Source organism: Podarcis pityusensis (genome assembly GCF_964106645.2).
Source record: "Podarcis pityusensis genome assembly, chromosome: 6".
Lineage (NCBI taxonomy): Eukaryota > Metazoa > Chordata > Lepidosauria > Squamata > Lacertidae > Podarcis > Podarcis pityusensis.
Genome location: NC_138030.1, coordinates 54,102,481 through 54,121,237, shown reverse-complemented (window position 1 = coordinate 54,121,237; position 18,757 = coordinate 54,102,481). Strand labels below are relative to the sequence as shown.

The 18,757-nt window shown below is 41.4% G+C and overlaps 1 protein-coding gene across 1 annotated transcript in view; it reads left to right on the top strand.

The window, feature by feature from the left end:
• Nucleotides 1–18,757, top strand: part of TRABD2B (TraB domain containing 2B) — a 238,865-nt gene that overhangs the window by 172,132 nt on the left and 47,976 nt on the right. The window contains exon 4 of the mRNA XM_081009430.1: nucleotides 1,615–1,789. Within this exon, the coding sequence (XP_080865556.1) occupies nucleotides 1,615–1,789 (175 nt within the window). The remainder of the gene's footprint in view (nucleotides 1–1,614; nucleotides 1,790–18,757) is intronic.

The following is an 18,757-nucleotide window of genomic DNA, read 5'->3' as shown; positions in this document are numbered from 1 at the left end:
GCTTTCCTTATAGGTATATAAAGTGCTCTCAGTAGCTACTTTGTTTTGATTCACTAGAACACTAAGCTTGAGCAGGCGTTGTTACATGGGAGCAGTGCCCAAGCATAATTTATTTGAGCCTGGTACAAGCTTGGAGCACAGTCCTTGTCCCATCTCACCAAAGACCTAATTGGTGTCGATTTACTATGTTTACATCCTTTTGTTTCTGCCTGCCTAATTCTACTTACAGTCCAGGGGTCGACAAGGTTTACCTTGCCTGGGCTGGTTCACTCCAGTGGAGATCCCTCTAGGTGCTGGGTCACACGTGTGTGTGCGATTTCCGGCATCTGCGCATTCACAGACATGATTTCCGGCACCGCTTGGTGAGTCTCCACACTGTGCTGCGCCGGTTTAGTGCAGTGTGCAGGGACTCACCAAGTGGGCAGCTCGGTTTGGGGGTGGCTTGTGGGCCGGTTAAATGACCCCGTGGGCCGCTTCTGGCCCATGGGCCTTAGGTTGCCTACCCCTGTTATAGTCCAGTGTTGTCAACTCCTCCTCCTCCTCCTCCTCCTCCTCCTCCTCCTCCTCCTCCTTCTCCAGGCAGGATTTCCTAGGTAAACATCCCTTTAGACACCATTCCTTAATCAGGGTAGCACATACCTTATCAGACGGGCACTTCAGATACTAAAAAAAGAACCCCACAGCTGTGTTTCAGCCTATTTGATGGCTTACAGATAAAGACTTTCTGGTTTTTAACTCTGTCCCCAAAGTCACCTGCAAGAAAAACTTGAATCTATCTTCTGAACATGTGAGGCTAAAGATAGAGAATAATTCTTTAGAGAGTTTGAAAGAGGAATCTTGGCTTGTGGTACATGTATTCATTGCACTCACCTCTAGGGAACAGGGTCCACATATTTCTATATTGTTTCAAAAACCTGTGAACCAGAGGTCATAAGGGAACAAAAGAAATACAACTGTACATACGGAAGCAATGCTTTTCCCAAATCACTTTCAACTCTTTTTAAAGAACTATGGTAAGAATCCAATTATAGCCAAGTCAGATATTTCTCAATGTACAGAAACAAGTGTTCCTACTAGTCCTAATAGCAGGCTGTTTCCCTTGAATACTAGGTACTATGCTTTGGACTATGAGATGGGAATTGCTTTTATTTTCAATAGATTTTTAAAAAGAGATTTGTATAATAAAGTAAGCCCTGTCCCATTCCAGTGAGTCTATGGTTCTCTATCTGAACACTTGAGGTTCTACTTTTTTTATATATAACAAAATATTTTATAAAAGAAATACACGTCTATGATTCTATGTTAAAAAAGAATTCACTGCACATGACCCATTATTGAATACTTCTGATTAGGAAAGCAGAATATCACACAAATCAACAAGGAACAGCTACCTTTGAGCCAAGCATGATGTATGTCTAATGATAGAAATGGGGAGAGAGTGGGGGGTATCATTGATTAATGGACTAACCAACAGCATTCAGAATGTGGAAACAGTGGCCTATTCCCCCCTGTCCCTTCATGTTCCATCACACCCTTCTTTTGATGAGCCAGGTTTATTTTATTTTTCCCCTAGCATGACCTCTTCCTGACACTTATTATTCATTTCCATTTCAGCTCCCTAACTTCATCAACACAACCCTTCCTCCACATGAACAGGTTACAGCACAGGAAATTGACAGCTACTTCCGCCAGGAACTCATCTACAAGAGGAATGAGAGAATGGGGAAAAGAGTGATAGCTCTCTTAAGAGACAATACTGACAAGAGCTTCTTCTTTGCCTTTGGAGCAGGTAGGGTCTGGTTTTGTTGATTTCCACATATACCAGTGACACACAGAGAGAAACAACTGTTCTCTCCCTTTTCCCATAGGCTGCATATACATGTTTTCAGCATTTTCCACAAAGAAAAGTGCTACCTGCTGTTTTGCAATGGCATTTGCAGTATAGTCAAAGGTTGCCTGCCTGTCCGCTAATTTGCAGCAGACCTATGGAGCACAATTTCGTAAGCTTAAAATGGATTCAAACTTAAGTCGAGAAACACGCCTCTTGCTAACTTTGCTGCCGAGGAGGGATTTGGAGTGCCAAACTAGAACAGAATGCAGAATTTCACAGCTGGCAACTAAGTTTCCATTGAAGTGAAACAAAACAAGCAATCACATGTTTAGGATATTGACATAAAATTGGATCCAAAGGTCTCATTTAAGGAGACCTTAAGATGAACTCGAACCATCATTCATTTTGTGGAGGAAGGGGGAGCAAGCAGGAAAAGTGGGAGGGGGGATATTTTGAAACAACATATGTATTGCATGTGGGAATACACACTAGTCCCCTGTATGTATTCTGGCCTCAGTCCAGTACTGGAGTTTCCAATTTATTATTTGCCTCCCATGGAGTCAGCATGTTTCTACAATAGGTACAAGCCTACTTCATGCATATCCACTTGGAGTGTCAGGTTTCTGCGATCTGCTGTACCCTGGGAGAATGAGATGATCGCAAACACTTAGAGTGATCCTTCCTCCTCCTTCCCAAACTGAAAACAGATGCTGTTTATTGAGCAGCATCATTTCAATAAAAGTGTGGAAAAGAAAGTTGTGCAAAAAGTTTGTTCTCCTTTGGTCACAGCTAATGTAAGCCATGCTGCGAAGAAAACAAATGGTAATTCTATCATCTCTTTATTGCCAGGATATGGCATGAAAGACAAAAGGCACCCAGTGGTATGGAACCATTGATTTATTGAATGACTAGGACCATCTCATTCTCTACATTTGCCGGTATTTCATTCTTCAGCCAATGAGACAGCGGGAATGTCATCATGTTAATCATGGGATTATTAAAATAGTTAATAATTAGCAGCTGTGAATATGGCAGGTCACTGACTGGGACATAAATCTTAAGGTGGTTTTGTAATGATATAAATTGTTAGGTTAGATTTGTTTCTGATCTTCTGGGTTATGGCATCGGAATAAAAGTATCAGTTTAAAGTATGTATGCAGACACTGGAGAGGAATAGAGCTCAATTCTAACAAATGCTGTTTGAGCACAAATTGTGGAAATCCCATTTCACAGGAAATTTCTAAGTTATCTTTTGTTTTAATTCTTCTCTTGAAATTCCATCTACACATAAGAGGCCGTATACATTCTTGCTTAGTCTGGAATGGAAGTCGTATAAGAAAGTTTGGATTCATGCATCTTCACAACTCAGCTTCTAAAATATGTTTACACACAGAGAGAAAGTGTATCATGCATATATGTTGTACCTCATTGTAAGAAATTATATTTTTGTTGAGTCATAATTTCCCGTGGAAGGCACGGTGTGTGTCCCTAGCCATCTATGAATACAGGTGTGGGGATTCATGATTTTGCACCTGAAAAATACCATGGTCATAGGCATCATAGCTGGGATGCTGCAGTGGTATCTGTGAAGGAGTCAGTTTTTACACATTAGGCTCTCCATATCATGGCATCTATCTGTGGTTCTGCTTCTAGTTCCCAGCCAGCAGCTCATTCTTTCAGAGGACTTGGTCAAAAATAGAAAAGGGATGAATGGGCCAAGGCTCTAATGCCCTTGCCAGTCTGCTGCTGTTAACATAAATGTCACCCCTTTACAACCTTTTCTTGCCGTGGAGTTAGCAGCAGTGGTGAATGTGTGTGTGCATGGACACCAGACGATACCAGACAGGAGATGGGAGAGTGATAATTTCTACTATTGGTTTAGAATAGGGGTTCCAGCATGAGTGTTGATGTGTTCTGCTGCTTTTAAGAAACTGCTGCTACATATGCCAAAGGACAGTGCTTTGTTTCTTTGCAGCAGAGATAAAAGAATATTCCATTATAATTAGTGTTTGTGAATATGACTGGAAGCCTGTTTGAGCTTCATCAGAGCTATATAAGGAGTTCTTGGTAAGCAAACATTCTCTTTAATGAATAACTTTGGTCTGGAGGGTACACAAATGTATCCCTGGGGGTTGTCAGAAAACATAGAAGAGATTTTGAATGTCTGAACTGCCATGTTAACCCTTCACATCAACACAGACCTTCCAGAGTTGAAAGGAAAAGTCTTCTCCTTTTATTACAACTCAACCTTGTGAGCTTCTGAATGGGCAATTGTAGCTTATGAAATCTATAAGACTTGTAGCACTGACATCTTTACAACAGCAGTTTTCTACTCAAGCCGTTCTGGCAGGAGAGACCAGAGATGTTGGGCATGGCCTTAAATTCATTAGAACAACACATAATGGTGTGTTGTTGTTGTTGTTGTTGTTGTTGTTGTTGTTGTTGTTGTTGTTTTACTATAAACAGTTTGCATGGCAAGCAGCACAAAATGAAATACACCTCAGAATACATTGTATTGAGCTTTAGCTGCTGTGGATCAAGTCACTGCCCCTGTTGCAGCTTCTTGGTGGAAATTTCTAGACTCAAGGTGGAATTCTTATTGGTGAAATTTCTAGGCTCAAGGTGGAATTTTTTAGGCTCAAGGTGTAATTTTCAACCACTTCAGTAATTATCATCATTTCCAAGTAGCTACAGCAATATCCATAGAGCCTCATAATATGTTCTCCACATAATATGTTGGGATGCATCATATGGAGGGATACATTGGCCGCATGAGCTGCCCTGTTTAAAAGCTGCTAAAACACTTTCCCCAAACTACTATCATATTCTTATGAGCATAGGCCCCTTCAGGCATTTCTTTCTCCATGCACTTAATGAATGAACTCACCATCTGCTCTCTCTATGGACCTCCAGGAGTTAGAGGATGACTATCTGCAGTGAAGGGTGGAGGGTGAGTTGTGTAGGCATGCCACACTTTGCAGAGCCCTGATTACTCTTCAACTCACGGAGAGCAACAAGGAAAGCAATGGAAGGGGTGGGTTAAGCATATTCATCCCTGGTTCCTCCTCCATGTGACATTAACTGTGTGGATAAAGCAGTAGCTGATGAGGGATTAAATGTATGAGACATGATACAATGTTGTGTGAAACCTCATCCTTGCAGTGCAACATTGCAGAAAAGATGCATGGACTATAAGAATCACTTTACACTGTTATCATTGGCCAGTCAGTGGCATATACATGTTGGCATGCCCTGATAAGGAGCCATAATATTTAATAGTACTTTGTATGAATCTAGGCAGTTTCAAGTGTTCTTAGCATCTCTCAGGCATTTTCAGTAATCCTTACATCAGCCCTGTACAAAAGACATTATTGCTTCCATGGTGTAGATGGTGTACTAAGACAGGTAGATATTGGCTTGTGATGAGTTTGTGGCAGTGGTGGGATTTAAAGCTGCAGTTTCAGCCACCATGCCTCAATGACAGATGATCCTATAGTGGCCCCTTCATTTGTTACACTTTGGGGCAATCTCTTAAGTGAAATTACACACATATTTTTCAAATCACCTACAACGCAAGACACTATTGAACTTCCATAGGCCGCTCTGAAATGCCTCTATTCCCCACAGCCACGTACTACATGATTGCAGTGCTAAACCATCATTACAGCTGAGCTCAAATTTCATTTATTGGAAACCCATAGGATTGCTTTCCAAAACCAAACTCAAAGTCTGCCTTGAAATATACCACACTCCCAGGCTCACACAAATTGGAAAGGTTCCAGAAATATCAACAAGAATGAGTCAGAGTCTGGAAATTGTGCAATATGGCAATGGACATGCAATTGGATTCCACAAGGGAGGCTAATCTGGGCTGTATTTCTAGAAATGGGGGCATATGGGAATGCCTCAGATCGCTCAACCCGTTGGATACTGCTTTATAACTCACTTAAGGGAAAATATTTGGATTTAAGATTATTTAGTCCCATTCAATCCCACCAGACCAGACACGCCATTACTTTATCTAAGAGCTTGCTGAGATATACATTTGATGAAGAAGTGGGAAGTGGTAAAGAATAAATAACCTTTGTCTCTACGACACCCTGCCTACCCCTACATTCTGCATCTACATCTTATCGTCTGAAAAATGATAAGCAGCCATGTGTTTGGGTCATTCCTCCTGCTACTCTTATGAGTAGCACTTGTTCCCCCTCATTTATTCTCTAATACAGCCATATCCAGAGAGCCATGAAATACAAAGAGCTGGAATCTGGGAGTATTTAATGCAGCCTCCCTCTTAAAGTGAATATTTTGGTTAAAATTTTCAAAATCAAGACATTCTAGATGTAGACTGTAGGGGTCTACATACAGTTTGAAGTTCCATTCCACTATCTCCCCCATCCATTTGTATAGCATCTCAGGCAGGCATGGGCAAACTCAGCCCTCCAGATGTTTTGGGACTACAATTCCCATCATCCCTGACCACTGGTCCTGTTAGCTAGGGATGATGGGAGTTGTAGTCCCAAAACATCTGAAGGGCCAAGTTTGCCCATGCCTGATCTGAGGCCTCCAGTGTTGCATGCCCATTAGTCCCACCCCTATTTGCTCCCCTATCAGATGTTATCAGAAATTCATGAATATCTAGGGTAGGGCCAGGAGGCATGGTGGGATAGCAGGTGTGCTTCCAATTCCCCATCACTGTTTGCTTTATGTATGGAGGGTGAATTAGTGATTGGGGCTTCACTCCCATATGCACTTTCTACTTTCTAGACCTGTGTAAGTTCAACTGACACTTTCGAAGAATCCCTAACTTTCCCAGGTCATTTACTTCGCGCACACACACACACTTTTTAAAAAACCTTTTGAAAAGTTAGTACATTCCAGAAGTGTTGCATCTATGCACATTTCGTGAGACGTTTAGATTTGCAAATCGGAGCAATAAATATAAACTTGTGCAAATTACATTGCATGGCTGTGTGTTTATAGGAATTAGATTTTATGGTGGCAGAATTTGGGACATTCTAGAGCATGATTCCCGAGCTCTTGGATATAGTGTGTGTTGTCTGTTAAAATACAATTGTTATTCCAGGACATTAGGCTTGATTATAACCCTTTGGGGATTAAATAAATGGGTTAGCTTGACACGCTTTGGAGTAGAGTTGGTCTTTGTTGGAAAGCTTCGCCCTTGTGAACTCAAGTGATTGATAGACAGCACATTGTACCAGGCAAACTTGTAAGTGATGAAGTGAACAGGGAGTTTCCCAACTGCCTTCTCCAGCTGAGAAATAGCCAAGCAGCCAGGATCACATGTGCCATTAAAAAGAGTTAATATTTTGGCAACAAAGAATACACACATAAAATCAATGTTTAAGGGGAGAATGTCTTCTGGCTTATTTCATTTTTATGGGCAAATAATTTGCAAGTAACACATATGATAACAAACAGAATTTATGTATGCTGTTAATTTGGCCTTTATTTTTCTTAAGAAGTCTGACTTACTTATGTTCATTTCTACTTTGCCTTTTATTCTAAAATTATCTTTGCCACTTTTGGACTTGATGGCTGAGTTTATCACCTCCGAAATTAAGACAGGGTTCAAGGACACAATGTTTGCTAACTGTTTGATCATGGGAGGAAATCATGTTTAGCTAAGCAACAGAAGGCTGTGCTCCTAAGGCCAGTTAGGAACTAAACACATGCCACATAAATATGGTTCAGATTTAGGAGGCAGCATGCTAGTTTCAGTGCCACCTACCTCGCAGCCAAAAGATGTAGCATGCAATTTCGTTTCTAGATGTTTCTTCCTTATAATTCATTGGACTGAAGAAAAGAGCCTTCATATTTTTCAGGCTCCATACATTTTACTCTAGAAGCAATGGAAACTGAGTACAGTTGTACCTTGGAAGTCAAACAGGATCCGTTCTGGAAGTCTGTTCGACTTCCAAAATGTTTGGAAACCAAAGCACAGCTTCTGATTGGCTGCAGGAAGCTCCTACAGCCAATCGGAAGCCGTGGAAGCCCTGTCGGACTTTTGGGTTCCAAATAAAGTTCACAAACCGGAACACTCACTTCCAAGTTTGCGGCATTCGGGAGCCAAAATGTCCGAGTACCAATGCATTTGGGATCCAAGGTACTGTTCTTTTCTATGCAGTCCACACATAATCTCAATCTATTGCATATTTTTGCCTCTGAAAAGTGCTTCTGAGCAACTGATTTGATTCCAAAAATAAAAGCTTTACAGACTGATTCTGCATTATCTCCCAGTGTATCCATTTGAAAATACAGGGGTACCTCGGGTTACATACGCTTCAGGTTACATACGCTTCAGGTTACAGACACCGCTAACCCAGAAATATTTCCTTGGGTTAAGAACTTTGCTTCAGGATGAGAACAGAAATCGTGCGTTGGCGGCGCAGCGGCAGCAGGGGGCCCCATTAGCTAAAGTGGTGTTTCAGGTTAAGAACAGTTTCGGGTTAAGAACAGACCTCCGGAACGAAATAAGTACTTAACCCGAGGTACCACTGTAGAAGAAAACAGATGATGGTGGTCTCACCTGCCCGATGATGTTGTGGGTGGGCTTATATGGAGAGAGTGCAATTACAACTTCCTTCACCTGGGGCACGTGCAGGGAAGAAAAGGAGTGGATAACCTAATGAAGGAGAAAGTTTTTAATTGTGTTTTTCAATTAGCCACACCCATCCTTGTGGAGGGCAAGAACTAAAGCCAGTCTAGATTGAAAGCTGCATGTTGAGAGTGAGCATGAAATTTTTCTGTGCCACAAATAGGCCAGTGTGTATGCTGCTTCAGTCAGCATTGATTAACACTGATCCACGAAGCAGGAAACGGATGTGAACAGGATAAGCAAGGGACACAATCCATAGTTCTAATCAGTGGATGGTTTCTAGTTATATAGCTCCATTTTTTATAGGAAAAATTCACAGTTGGTAATGGGCATGACTATACAACAACAACAATCACACAATACCATTTTCGTGTATTATCTGTCATTGAGCTGGATTGATTATGAAGAAAATCTCATAGTAAATCAGTGGAAGATCCCCACTGATGCACCATTTCCCCCTTTCTCTTCTTTTTAAGGGGATTTGAGTCTTACTGTAGTAGTGATGATGATGGTGTAAGGGGAAACATTAGAAGAGGATTTAAGAATTTGTTCAATAGAAAACAAGTTAGTACAGTTTCACTTAGTGAATGGCCTGGGAGATATGTAGAGCACTTGAGTCGTTGGGTTAATTCAGTTAAACAATGAAGCTGTTTGTATAAGTTTACAGCCACTGCAGTTGAGAAACACAGCAAATTCAGAATCTGTCTCCTGCTAAATTTAGTAGAATCAGATTACACAAAAGATGTTTAAGATAAATAAGATTTAAACAATAGGGGTTCTACTGCAATTGGATTAATGGTAGAATCCCTTTGAGATGTGGCTAGGCTTAAGCTCTCTAAATAGTCTATATTCTTTTGCCTAATTCGTTTAACCATTGTTTTAATAAGTTCCTGAAATATATTAGGTATTTGACAGAAATTTATTGTGAAAAATAGCTTGTGAAAAAAAGGATGAGTAGCAGCTAGATTGAAAACATAGTGAAATTCTGTGTCCCTTTTTAGCAAAATGACACTTGGCTACAACATCACTTGATCTTAGCCAAAAGGCCGAGAAGCAATGACACTTGGCTACAACATCTTGGCGTCATCTGTTGACTTGTTTGGCACTTTTCTTAAAGATTTTATCATTCATTGTGATGCTCTGGCGTGACCCACCAGATGAAGGCCAAAGCGAAAAAGTAGAGTCTTTCAGTGCGGCGCTCTGGTGCAACCTAGTTGACTCACGCCAGAGTGTTGGACCCAAAACCATCACTTTCTGGGATGTAGCCAGAAGCCAGAATTGGCTTCTGCAATTCTGGGATGTCCTGCTTAAAATGGGGTGGTTGAATGGTATGGTCTCAGTCTAATGACTTACTTACAGTCATTGGGCACGACACAGACAACCAGTTCAGTGATTCATCTTCACACAGGAGTAAAATGAGAGTAAATAATAAAATAATGCCTGCATATATGTGAGGAATACTTAAATTCAAAGACCCTTCTTCAGAGACAATCTCTCTGTTCTAACTGATGACATAATCACCTTTGGGTATCAGAGGGTGAGCAGAGGCAACCAGGGACAGAATCTGGTAAACTTACAAAAGAAAAGAGTGAACTAATGTTTCACAGTTGCTGGAATTACACCCGTCCATGCATATTTGGGAAAGTTGTGGAATGTATTTCCCAAAAAAGTTTATTTTAAAAAGTGAAAATGTGAAGAGCAAATTGACAGACTGAAGGAAATTTGGAAATACAGTGGAACCTCGGTTTTCGAGCATCTCGGAAACTGAGCATTTCAGTTTTCGAACACAGAAAACCCAGAAGTAATTGCTTCTGTTTTCGGATGCACCTCGGAAGTCAAACGGCTTCTGAGGCACGTTTCTCCATTTTCTTAATGGAATTTGACCGTCCATTGAGCCTCGGTTGTCGAAAGTTTTGGAAATCGAACGGTCTTTCAGAATGGATTACATTTGACAACCAAAGTTCCACTGTAGTTTCAAGTGAACAGTGAAAATCCACCAATCACAACAAAATTGTGAACGCCACCTCCTGTCCCCACTGAAATTGCATTAATGTTTCAATTAGTCTGGCAAAACTTCTGTGGTACAATGTTAATGTTAACCACTTTATTTCTAATGCAAATAAACCATTGGCTATCTCAGAATGACTCTTATTTCCTGTGTTTTGCCCAGTGATAAGAACAACCAAGTGGGTAGTACTAAGCCCATAGCTGTCAACGTTTCCCTTTTTTTAAGGGAAATTCCCTTATTCTGAATAGGATTCCTCGCAAGAAAAGGGATAAGTTGACAGCTATGACTAAGACAGAAGTTTAATTAAAGTTCTCTGTCATTCATAGTCATCAGGCTATACTGAGATCAGGCAGTGAGAGCACTAGGAATGGTCTAGGGTTTGGACCCATAAATTGAAGTTACAATCACCTTACATCATATAATGTCAAGTGTTTGACAGGTGCATGGTTCCAGGAGAGCTTGACATGTCTTGATCCAGCCCACTGACTAGATTCAGTTTTCTGCCCCTGTTTCACACATAGGTTATTTCATATTTTTGACTGGAAAAAGATAAATAACGACTACAGAGGCTGAATGAGTACCAGTATGAAAATGTAATGTTTGCCCATTAGTGTGAATAGTTTCAAAACAGATGGATAGATGCTTGTATGCTTGTAAAGCCTTTCCACCTTTCTTCACCTCTCATCAACTGGGAGCCAGAGCTACCTCTTGTCTTCCTAACAGCTAGTCATTGAGACCTCATCCTTTCGACTGCTGTAAATCAAAATAAGCTCCCTTCACTAAAATGTCTTCACCATCCTCATCTGTAAAGAACCTGAGAAGCTCCATACATATCACAGATAGTAAGACATGGCCCAGTTATATCTTTAAATTGCACATATAAATGGGGTTTCCAGAAGAAGAATCAGCATGAAACCTGAGAAAGTGTTGTTCTAATTGATGAGTTAACTTTACATTACCAAAGGCATACCTAAAGATGTTGAGATTAAATGAGAGTTGCATGCAGCACTTTTTTCTTAAAGTTTATGAGCACTCTCGTTTTCCTACTCATATTGAAATACTGCCCCTCAATGTGGCCAAACATAGATTCACAAAATGCTTAAGGGTATGTGTATCCCTCCCCCCCCCCCCGAAAAAAGCACTGGTTGTATGCCATCATATGTGTTCTCTGTGACCTCAGGGTGGGCATCTGCCAAATATGCGGATACTTGATTTGATGGCTCATTGTTCTGTTCTGATAGCCTATTTCAGTGATGGACATTTTGGCTTCAGTTACCCAAAGCAAAGGATTTTAGGAACTAATTTGTCTCTTTGAAAAAGAAGTTGAAATAGAATCATTATGGACAAATATAAGGAGTAATGTTGCCATATCACCAGACTAAAGTGCTTGATTGCATATCTAAGGTTTCAGTCATATACCCACTTACCTGGAAGTAGCCCTGACAAACTCAGCGGGACTTATTTCTGAGCAGGCATATATGTGATTTTTGTAAGTCACTTGGACAATAGATAGCAACTGGATTGTTTGATGAGGTGATCCCAGACTAATCACAATCCTAACCATGTCTATTCAGAACCTAGAGGCAACTCTCGCCTCAGCTTTGCTGCCCACACATTCTGTCATCTCCACCAACAGTGGTACCAGCAGTGACTCCAGTTTCCAGCGAGCTCTTGCCAAAATCTCACAAGATCTCAAGGAATGTGAGAGATCTTGTGAGATCTTGCCAGAAACTGGTGCCACTGCAGGCACTGGCTCACAATGCAGTTTAGAGATGCACAGCACCAGTGGCAGGGGATGGAGGCCACATGTTCTGGGATGCACTGTTCTTGAGAACAACAAATATGCAGTTTGTATGGTTGGCTTCTTTCTGTTTGTTCCTTACATTTCTTGTGCTTACTACTGGCCTTGGTTATCTTAGATGGTGTGATTTAAAAAATTACAATTACCCTGTCCATGAGCACAAGTCAGTTGGATCATCTCAGTCTGCATACTGAATATGCCGACTGTTTGTGTGAACCACCTTTCAGCGTGTACATTGCAGAGCATCGTTACAAAGCACCTTCTGAAGCTTTTGGCTGGCAGTTTTGAAAAGGCACTCAGTGTGTGCAATGAAAACGTCAGTGTTTTTCTCTCCGGCCTCTTATCCTTACTCTGCCGAGCTGACAACATTGAGAAGGAACCCTTCCTCTGCGTGTTTCTATTTTTCTTCAGACTTGCCAATCATGCCGTTTGCCTTTGCCCAAAGTTTGTTGTCTTTGCAGATGGTCACAGCATGAGCTACCAAAAGCTTCAGTGAGTCTGACAAGAGATTCTGTTAACCTAACTCAAGCGTACAACCTGGCATCCAACCAGAGCACAAAGGGGCTTTTCACGGCCTTGCTGCTGCCTCAAATATTTCATTTCATGGGTTTCAATTAATCTGTATTTATTGCCACTTATCTTAAATGGCTAACAATATCAAGAGTTTAGAGAGTGCTTTTAATGTCAAACTGGGTCAATTAAAAGGCTACTTAAAATATTTGCAAAACTTTTCATCCAAAAGTTGGCCCCTCAGTCTGCCTTTAACTAATACGGTTTAAACAAACACTCTGCTTATGAAGAATGACAACTAGCACATTTCCCCCTTGATATCTTTAGAGATCCCAGGATCAATTTCCTTTCTTTTTGCCCCTTTACACTTATTGGAGTAAGATGGATCAGTTAGAATATATGTGTGACAAAATATGCTTTCACGTCCTGAAGAAGCAGGAGGCCAATCATGATTTAGATTGTAGGAAGAAGTGATACAATTCTACACAAGTAATGACTGAGCTTATTCATGAGGAGCCTTGTTATCTTCTGTTCAAATGAAGGCATTGTACCAACATGGCTGCTGTTACCTCTAGGATTTGCTGAGGTGATATTCTATAACATAACAGCATTGGAACCATTGTCAGACTAATCCTAAAGCATTTTACTTCCTTACTAAGTGACTAAAAACTGGTGGTGCACAGAGCATTTTTTTAAACAAGGAAAATGTGTTTACATTAACCAATAATATTTTTATGTTTCCAATACAATGTTTTTTTTTAAAAAAGCAAAACCTCTATTGCATTGAAAGTTTTGAACACTTGCCATATTTCCAAAAGAATGTCAATGCTGTAACAGAGTCTGTTACAAAACATTAAGTCCGAAAGACTGTAACACCATCCACACTACTCATGGGCTAATCTTAGACTGTGTTCACATTTCCATTTACTGTGCATTGCCTACATTTCCAGTACTGGGTTTTTAATCCATCCAGAGGATGGAGATTTAGCTCTGTGAGGGCAGAGGGCTGGGGTGTCAAGGTGTTTGGCCTACAGTTGCAAAATGTCTTAGGCTGGCCTTGCTGTGTGGAAAAATACATCTCTTTATCTGTCCTGTCCTGCATCCTCCAACATTCAGCTGCACTGAGCGTTCTGAATCCATTTGCTAATAATGAATATTTATATAATGGTTTGAGAAATGGCTACAGCACAGTGCAATTTTGAGGTATCTCATCATGTGGCCTGTAAATACAATAGCCATATTGAATCCCTGTCAGGGAAAATGGTGGGATATAAATAAATGTAATAACATTAATAAAGAAGATTCTGATCACCTGTTTCTGCGCTTCAGAGAACTAGTGCTGAGGGGGACCGTGTGCATCTCTGCCATTGGCACAGATCGTGTATCATATGCCAGATGAGGGCTGGGAGATCTGTAGATTTATGATTGGTGTGAAACCACAAAAACATGTAGAGATCACTCGCTTTCTTTTTCTTTGTGCCCATTGCCTTAAGAAACATCACTACAGTGAGGTATTTGGGTGGACGGCCACAATATCCGAGTAAAGTTACATTAACTAGTGGCAATAAGTCACAATGGAATTCAGATGACATTATGTGGTGGGGATAGTTATGTTATTTAACATTTGTTAGCTGTTTGCTCATTTGTTTCTTTTTTATATTAGAAAAACTATTTTTTGTGATCTAATTATTGTTACTCTGCAGTCCATGCCAAGAAGAAAAAAGAGCAAAGCAGCTAAAATATATTCCTGCATAAACCCCAGTGGCAAATGGGTGAATGGGGCACTGCCCCACCAACCTCAAGTCTTCTCTCAACCAGCCCCCACCTGCCTGTCTTCTTACTTACAATCTGTCCAGGGGGTGGCACCGCCTCTCAGTTTCCTCCTCTTTGGTCTCAGTGTGGCCCTTGTAGGACTCAGCAGGGAGAAGCAAGGCTGGAGATGCAAGAATGAGTTGGCTCTGCCTGTCATTGACTCTGGCTGTTGGTCTCCCTATGGTCCCCTTATGGGCACAAACTACCAGTGAAAAATATCTAACACAGAAACACTGCAAAACCTGCTCTAAAACTCTTATCAAGCTGGCAGAGGATAGCAGTCCCCATCAAAAGTGGGCAGGACTGATCATCCACCCCTAAATGCCAAACATCACAATCTGGTTTCCTCCAGATGATGCAAATGAACCGAACACTTCTAGATACAATTCCAAAACCTTATTCCCCTTATTCTCACTCCCTGCCAGACATTTACTGATTGCTGGCATTTTTCTCTTTCTCCTAGCCTAAGGCAGTATGATGATATCATCCGTCTTTCATCTGTTACTTGGTCAACCTTCTCCCCCTCAACAAGTGTTTTTGGAACCAGGCCACTGTGGTCACTGCCTGGTTGTTCTCCAGCCTCTACAGTTCTCTTTTATGTACGGTGATCTTCATTTCTTCAACCTGCTTTTTCCACAGGGAAGAAATGGGAAAAGTCAGAGAGCATAGAAGATCCCAGCATTTTCCAGAGAAGCTAGAGTAAAGGTTTGAAATTCTGATGGAAAGGGAAAGGGTTTTGTTTAAAAACAACAGCACAGACCACAAATTCTCAGCCATCAGGATTTGGCATTCACCCTAGACAAAGCCTTCACATTGTGGCTTGCCCTGACCTCGATAGGAGTAGGATTAAGGACTGAGAAGAGAAATTGGCTGCCTACCTCACTCATGTCCCCATGCCTTTCAGCAAGTACATGAACAGGACACTGATAGCAGTGATGGAATGTGGGGTAATTTTAAATAGGCAACTAGAATAAATATACATTGCAGGCAGCACGTGTATTGTGTGGTATCCAGACGAAGGAAGCATCTTATTTCCCCACATCACCAAGTCTCACAAGGGGGTGTGTTTGTTTTGTGAGAGGTAGGAGAATCCAGAAACCCAGGAACCTGATTTTTCAAACATATCTTTGCTTTTGTAGATTCTGTGGCATACTTGGACCACAAAATTTGCTTCTGCATTACACTTTACATAGGTAAGAATAAGCAAGCAAGAGACTGCCAAAAATGGTAAACAATTTTAATAAATAAATAATAAATAAGTTGAGCAGCAGGTTGGACAACAAGGGTGTAAAAATTACTAAGCTAGATGTGCCAATGGACTGGCTCAATATAAGGAAGCTTCCTTAAGTTAAATGCTCTTTCTGGAAACATGCTTCGCAGCCAGAGTGATTGGCAGATGCACCAATGGCTTTTTAACAGGGAAAGTGAAATATTTTCAGCCCCCCTCTCCAACCTGAACAGTTGATAGGCTATATTGTTTAGGGAGTGCAAAATATCTAATCTTTAATGATGATGACGACGACGACAAGGTGCTCCGATTAACTGGGCAACAGCTTAAAACAACAATACAGAATTATTTTTAGTACATATACTTCAGGAATAGTCAGCATGGTGGGACAATGCCACACCATTACCGTCCTGGCAGCAGCGTGGCTGCCACTTATTGGAATGATTTGGGGCTGTTGTGGGGTTGGGGCTACCTAGGTGCACCACCAAAGCCAGGCCACCAGTGTGCTCATGCAGGCCCATCCTCACCATCACCATCACCCTTGCCCCAACTCCACGCTCTCTTGGCAAATGGCAGCAGTGTCGTCAGGAGGTCAGTGGCCCAGTACCACCCCACTGCACCAGCTGCTCCTGGAAATACCTCTTCTTGTGTCCAGTTCCTCATCTAACTAGGGATATGTATTTGGAAAACTTCTTCTAGGAACTCATGCTTCCCAGGTGGATCAGACTGATAAACTTTTTTTTCAAGAAAGCACGATTGGAACTTGAGGTAAGGGGAAACCTCTGGACCTGTGCTACACAGCTTAAACATCTTTCTTTCATTCCTTCATTATAGGGTCATGCCACACTAATCTTAGATGGGGGACTGAGACAGAGAGAGTGGGATGGGGGACTGAGACAGAGAGAGATGACAAGTTGCCCGAAGGTCATGCTACACATGTTTAGTTCTTACTCCCCACCAGCACACTGAACCTGATATTAGCCAAGGATATGTGGGTGGGTGGGTTCACCTTCCTATATTTTATGCCATCAAGGCAAACTACAGCTTGTGGTGAGATTTTGATCAGGAAAATGGCATGCTGAGAAAGGAACATTTACCTCCTCCAGCACTGCTTAAAGTAAAAATGAAGGGAGATCCAATCATGCATCTCCCATGTGACTAGATGTCTGGCCCTAAATCTATCCATTGACTTGATGGTTGCCTAGGGATTTAAACCCACATCTTGCAGGTGTAAACCCAGTCCTCCATCCACTAGATCACATTGCTGTTTCAGTTTGCTCATCTTGAATAGCCACAACTGTGGGAAAATGTGATGAGATGACATGACTGAGCACATCTGCTTTTTCCTTGTTAATTCTCCTATGCTGTACATAAGCAAGCTATGATGGATTGTCCCCCAGTCTTTAAAAGAAGTATTCAAAAGACCTGGATTTAATTGTCCTGCATTTATTGCACAAAAGGAGTGAATTATGAGCCACTTTACAGCATCTCCAGTGAAAGTGATTATTAACTTTGCAGAAAACTGTGCTTTGCCAGAGATATAACCCTGTCAAAATGGCCCCCTCCCTCTTGCTGGGCTCCATTGGAAAAAGGGGGGGGGGACTCGTGAATTTGCTACCTCCTGCCAGTTAAAGCTCAGGGTGAAATGCAAAACTGAGAGCTGCCAATAGTTATATATTTGATTCAGATGTTGTGGGAGATGTTTGCTTTTCCTTTTCTGAGTGTGGTTCAGTCAGTAAAAAGGAGAGAATGCAGCAACATGTGTCTTTTTTGCTATTGAAAAAGTACAATTTTTGCTATGGCAATTTATGAGGGTGGAGCTGGAGCACTCTAGATGTCTGACCCTTGACAGGTTTTATATATATATATCAAAGAGTTAGCATTCCAATGAGATTGATTTCCCCTGGTACCATTCCTAGAATTCAGTCCATGTTATTTTAATTGTCTTGTACCACATACGAGCAAATAACTCATTAACACTTTACTTTCAGAGTAGGAGCATATATATATATATATATATATATATATATATATATATATATTAGCAGGTCTGCATTATGTAGCACATACAGTATACAGTATGTGGTGCTCTTTCCCCCTCTTGTGGTCATACAGGCCCAGAAGTAAGAAGGGTGAATGTTTACCAATCGAAGCTGGTTTGTATGTACATTAAGTATTTCCATCTCATATATCCTCCTGGATTCCTTGCCTAGTCCTAGTTAGCCATGGGCACAGAAAATAGCAAAGTGGTGTGCTGGGAGAGTGTGAAGTAAACGGCTGCTTAGCATTCATCATATCAGACTATCAGCTTGTCTCTAAAGGTTATATATGGAATAATCTAGGGCAGGGGTCAGCAAACTTTTTCAGCAGGGGGCTGGTCCTCTGTTCCTCAGACCTTGTGGGGGGGCTGGACTATATTTTGAAAGAAAAAAAGAACGAATTCCTATGCCCCACAAATAATCCAGAGATGCATTTTAAATAAAAGCTCACATCCTACTCATGTAAAAAAATGCTGATTCCCGGACAGCCTGCAGGCCAGATTTAGAAGGTGATTGGGCCGGATCCGGCCCCCAAGCCTTAGTTTGCCTACCCATGATCTAAGGTCTAAAATAGTAGGAGAGGCAGACCATGTGGAGACCGAATACAAAGCTTAGGGGAGGAAAATAATCTGGAGGTATATGGAGCCTTCCTCATTGCCTATTAGAGTTGCATCACTTTCTCCAAGAAAGGGACAAGGCAGCCCTGGCATGTGGACATGTGTGCATGCATGTAATTGCACAAAAGGAGGTTTGCATGTTTCTCCAAGCTACTACTTCAGTGGGGAGAGGGCTTCAAAATGTTGGAGATGCTGTGGTTGCCTTTCCATTGTGGCATGCCTGTCTTTGTGCAACCGCAAGCACACAGGCAGATATTTCTGTCTAGCTCTGTAGAGAGCAGGTTGCTAATAC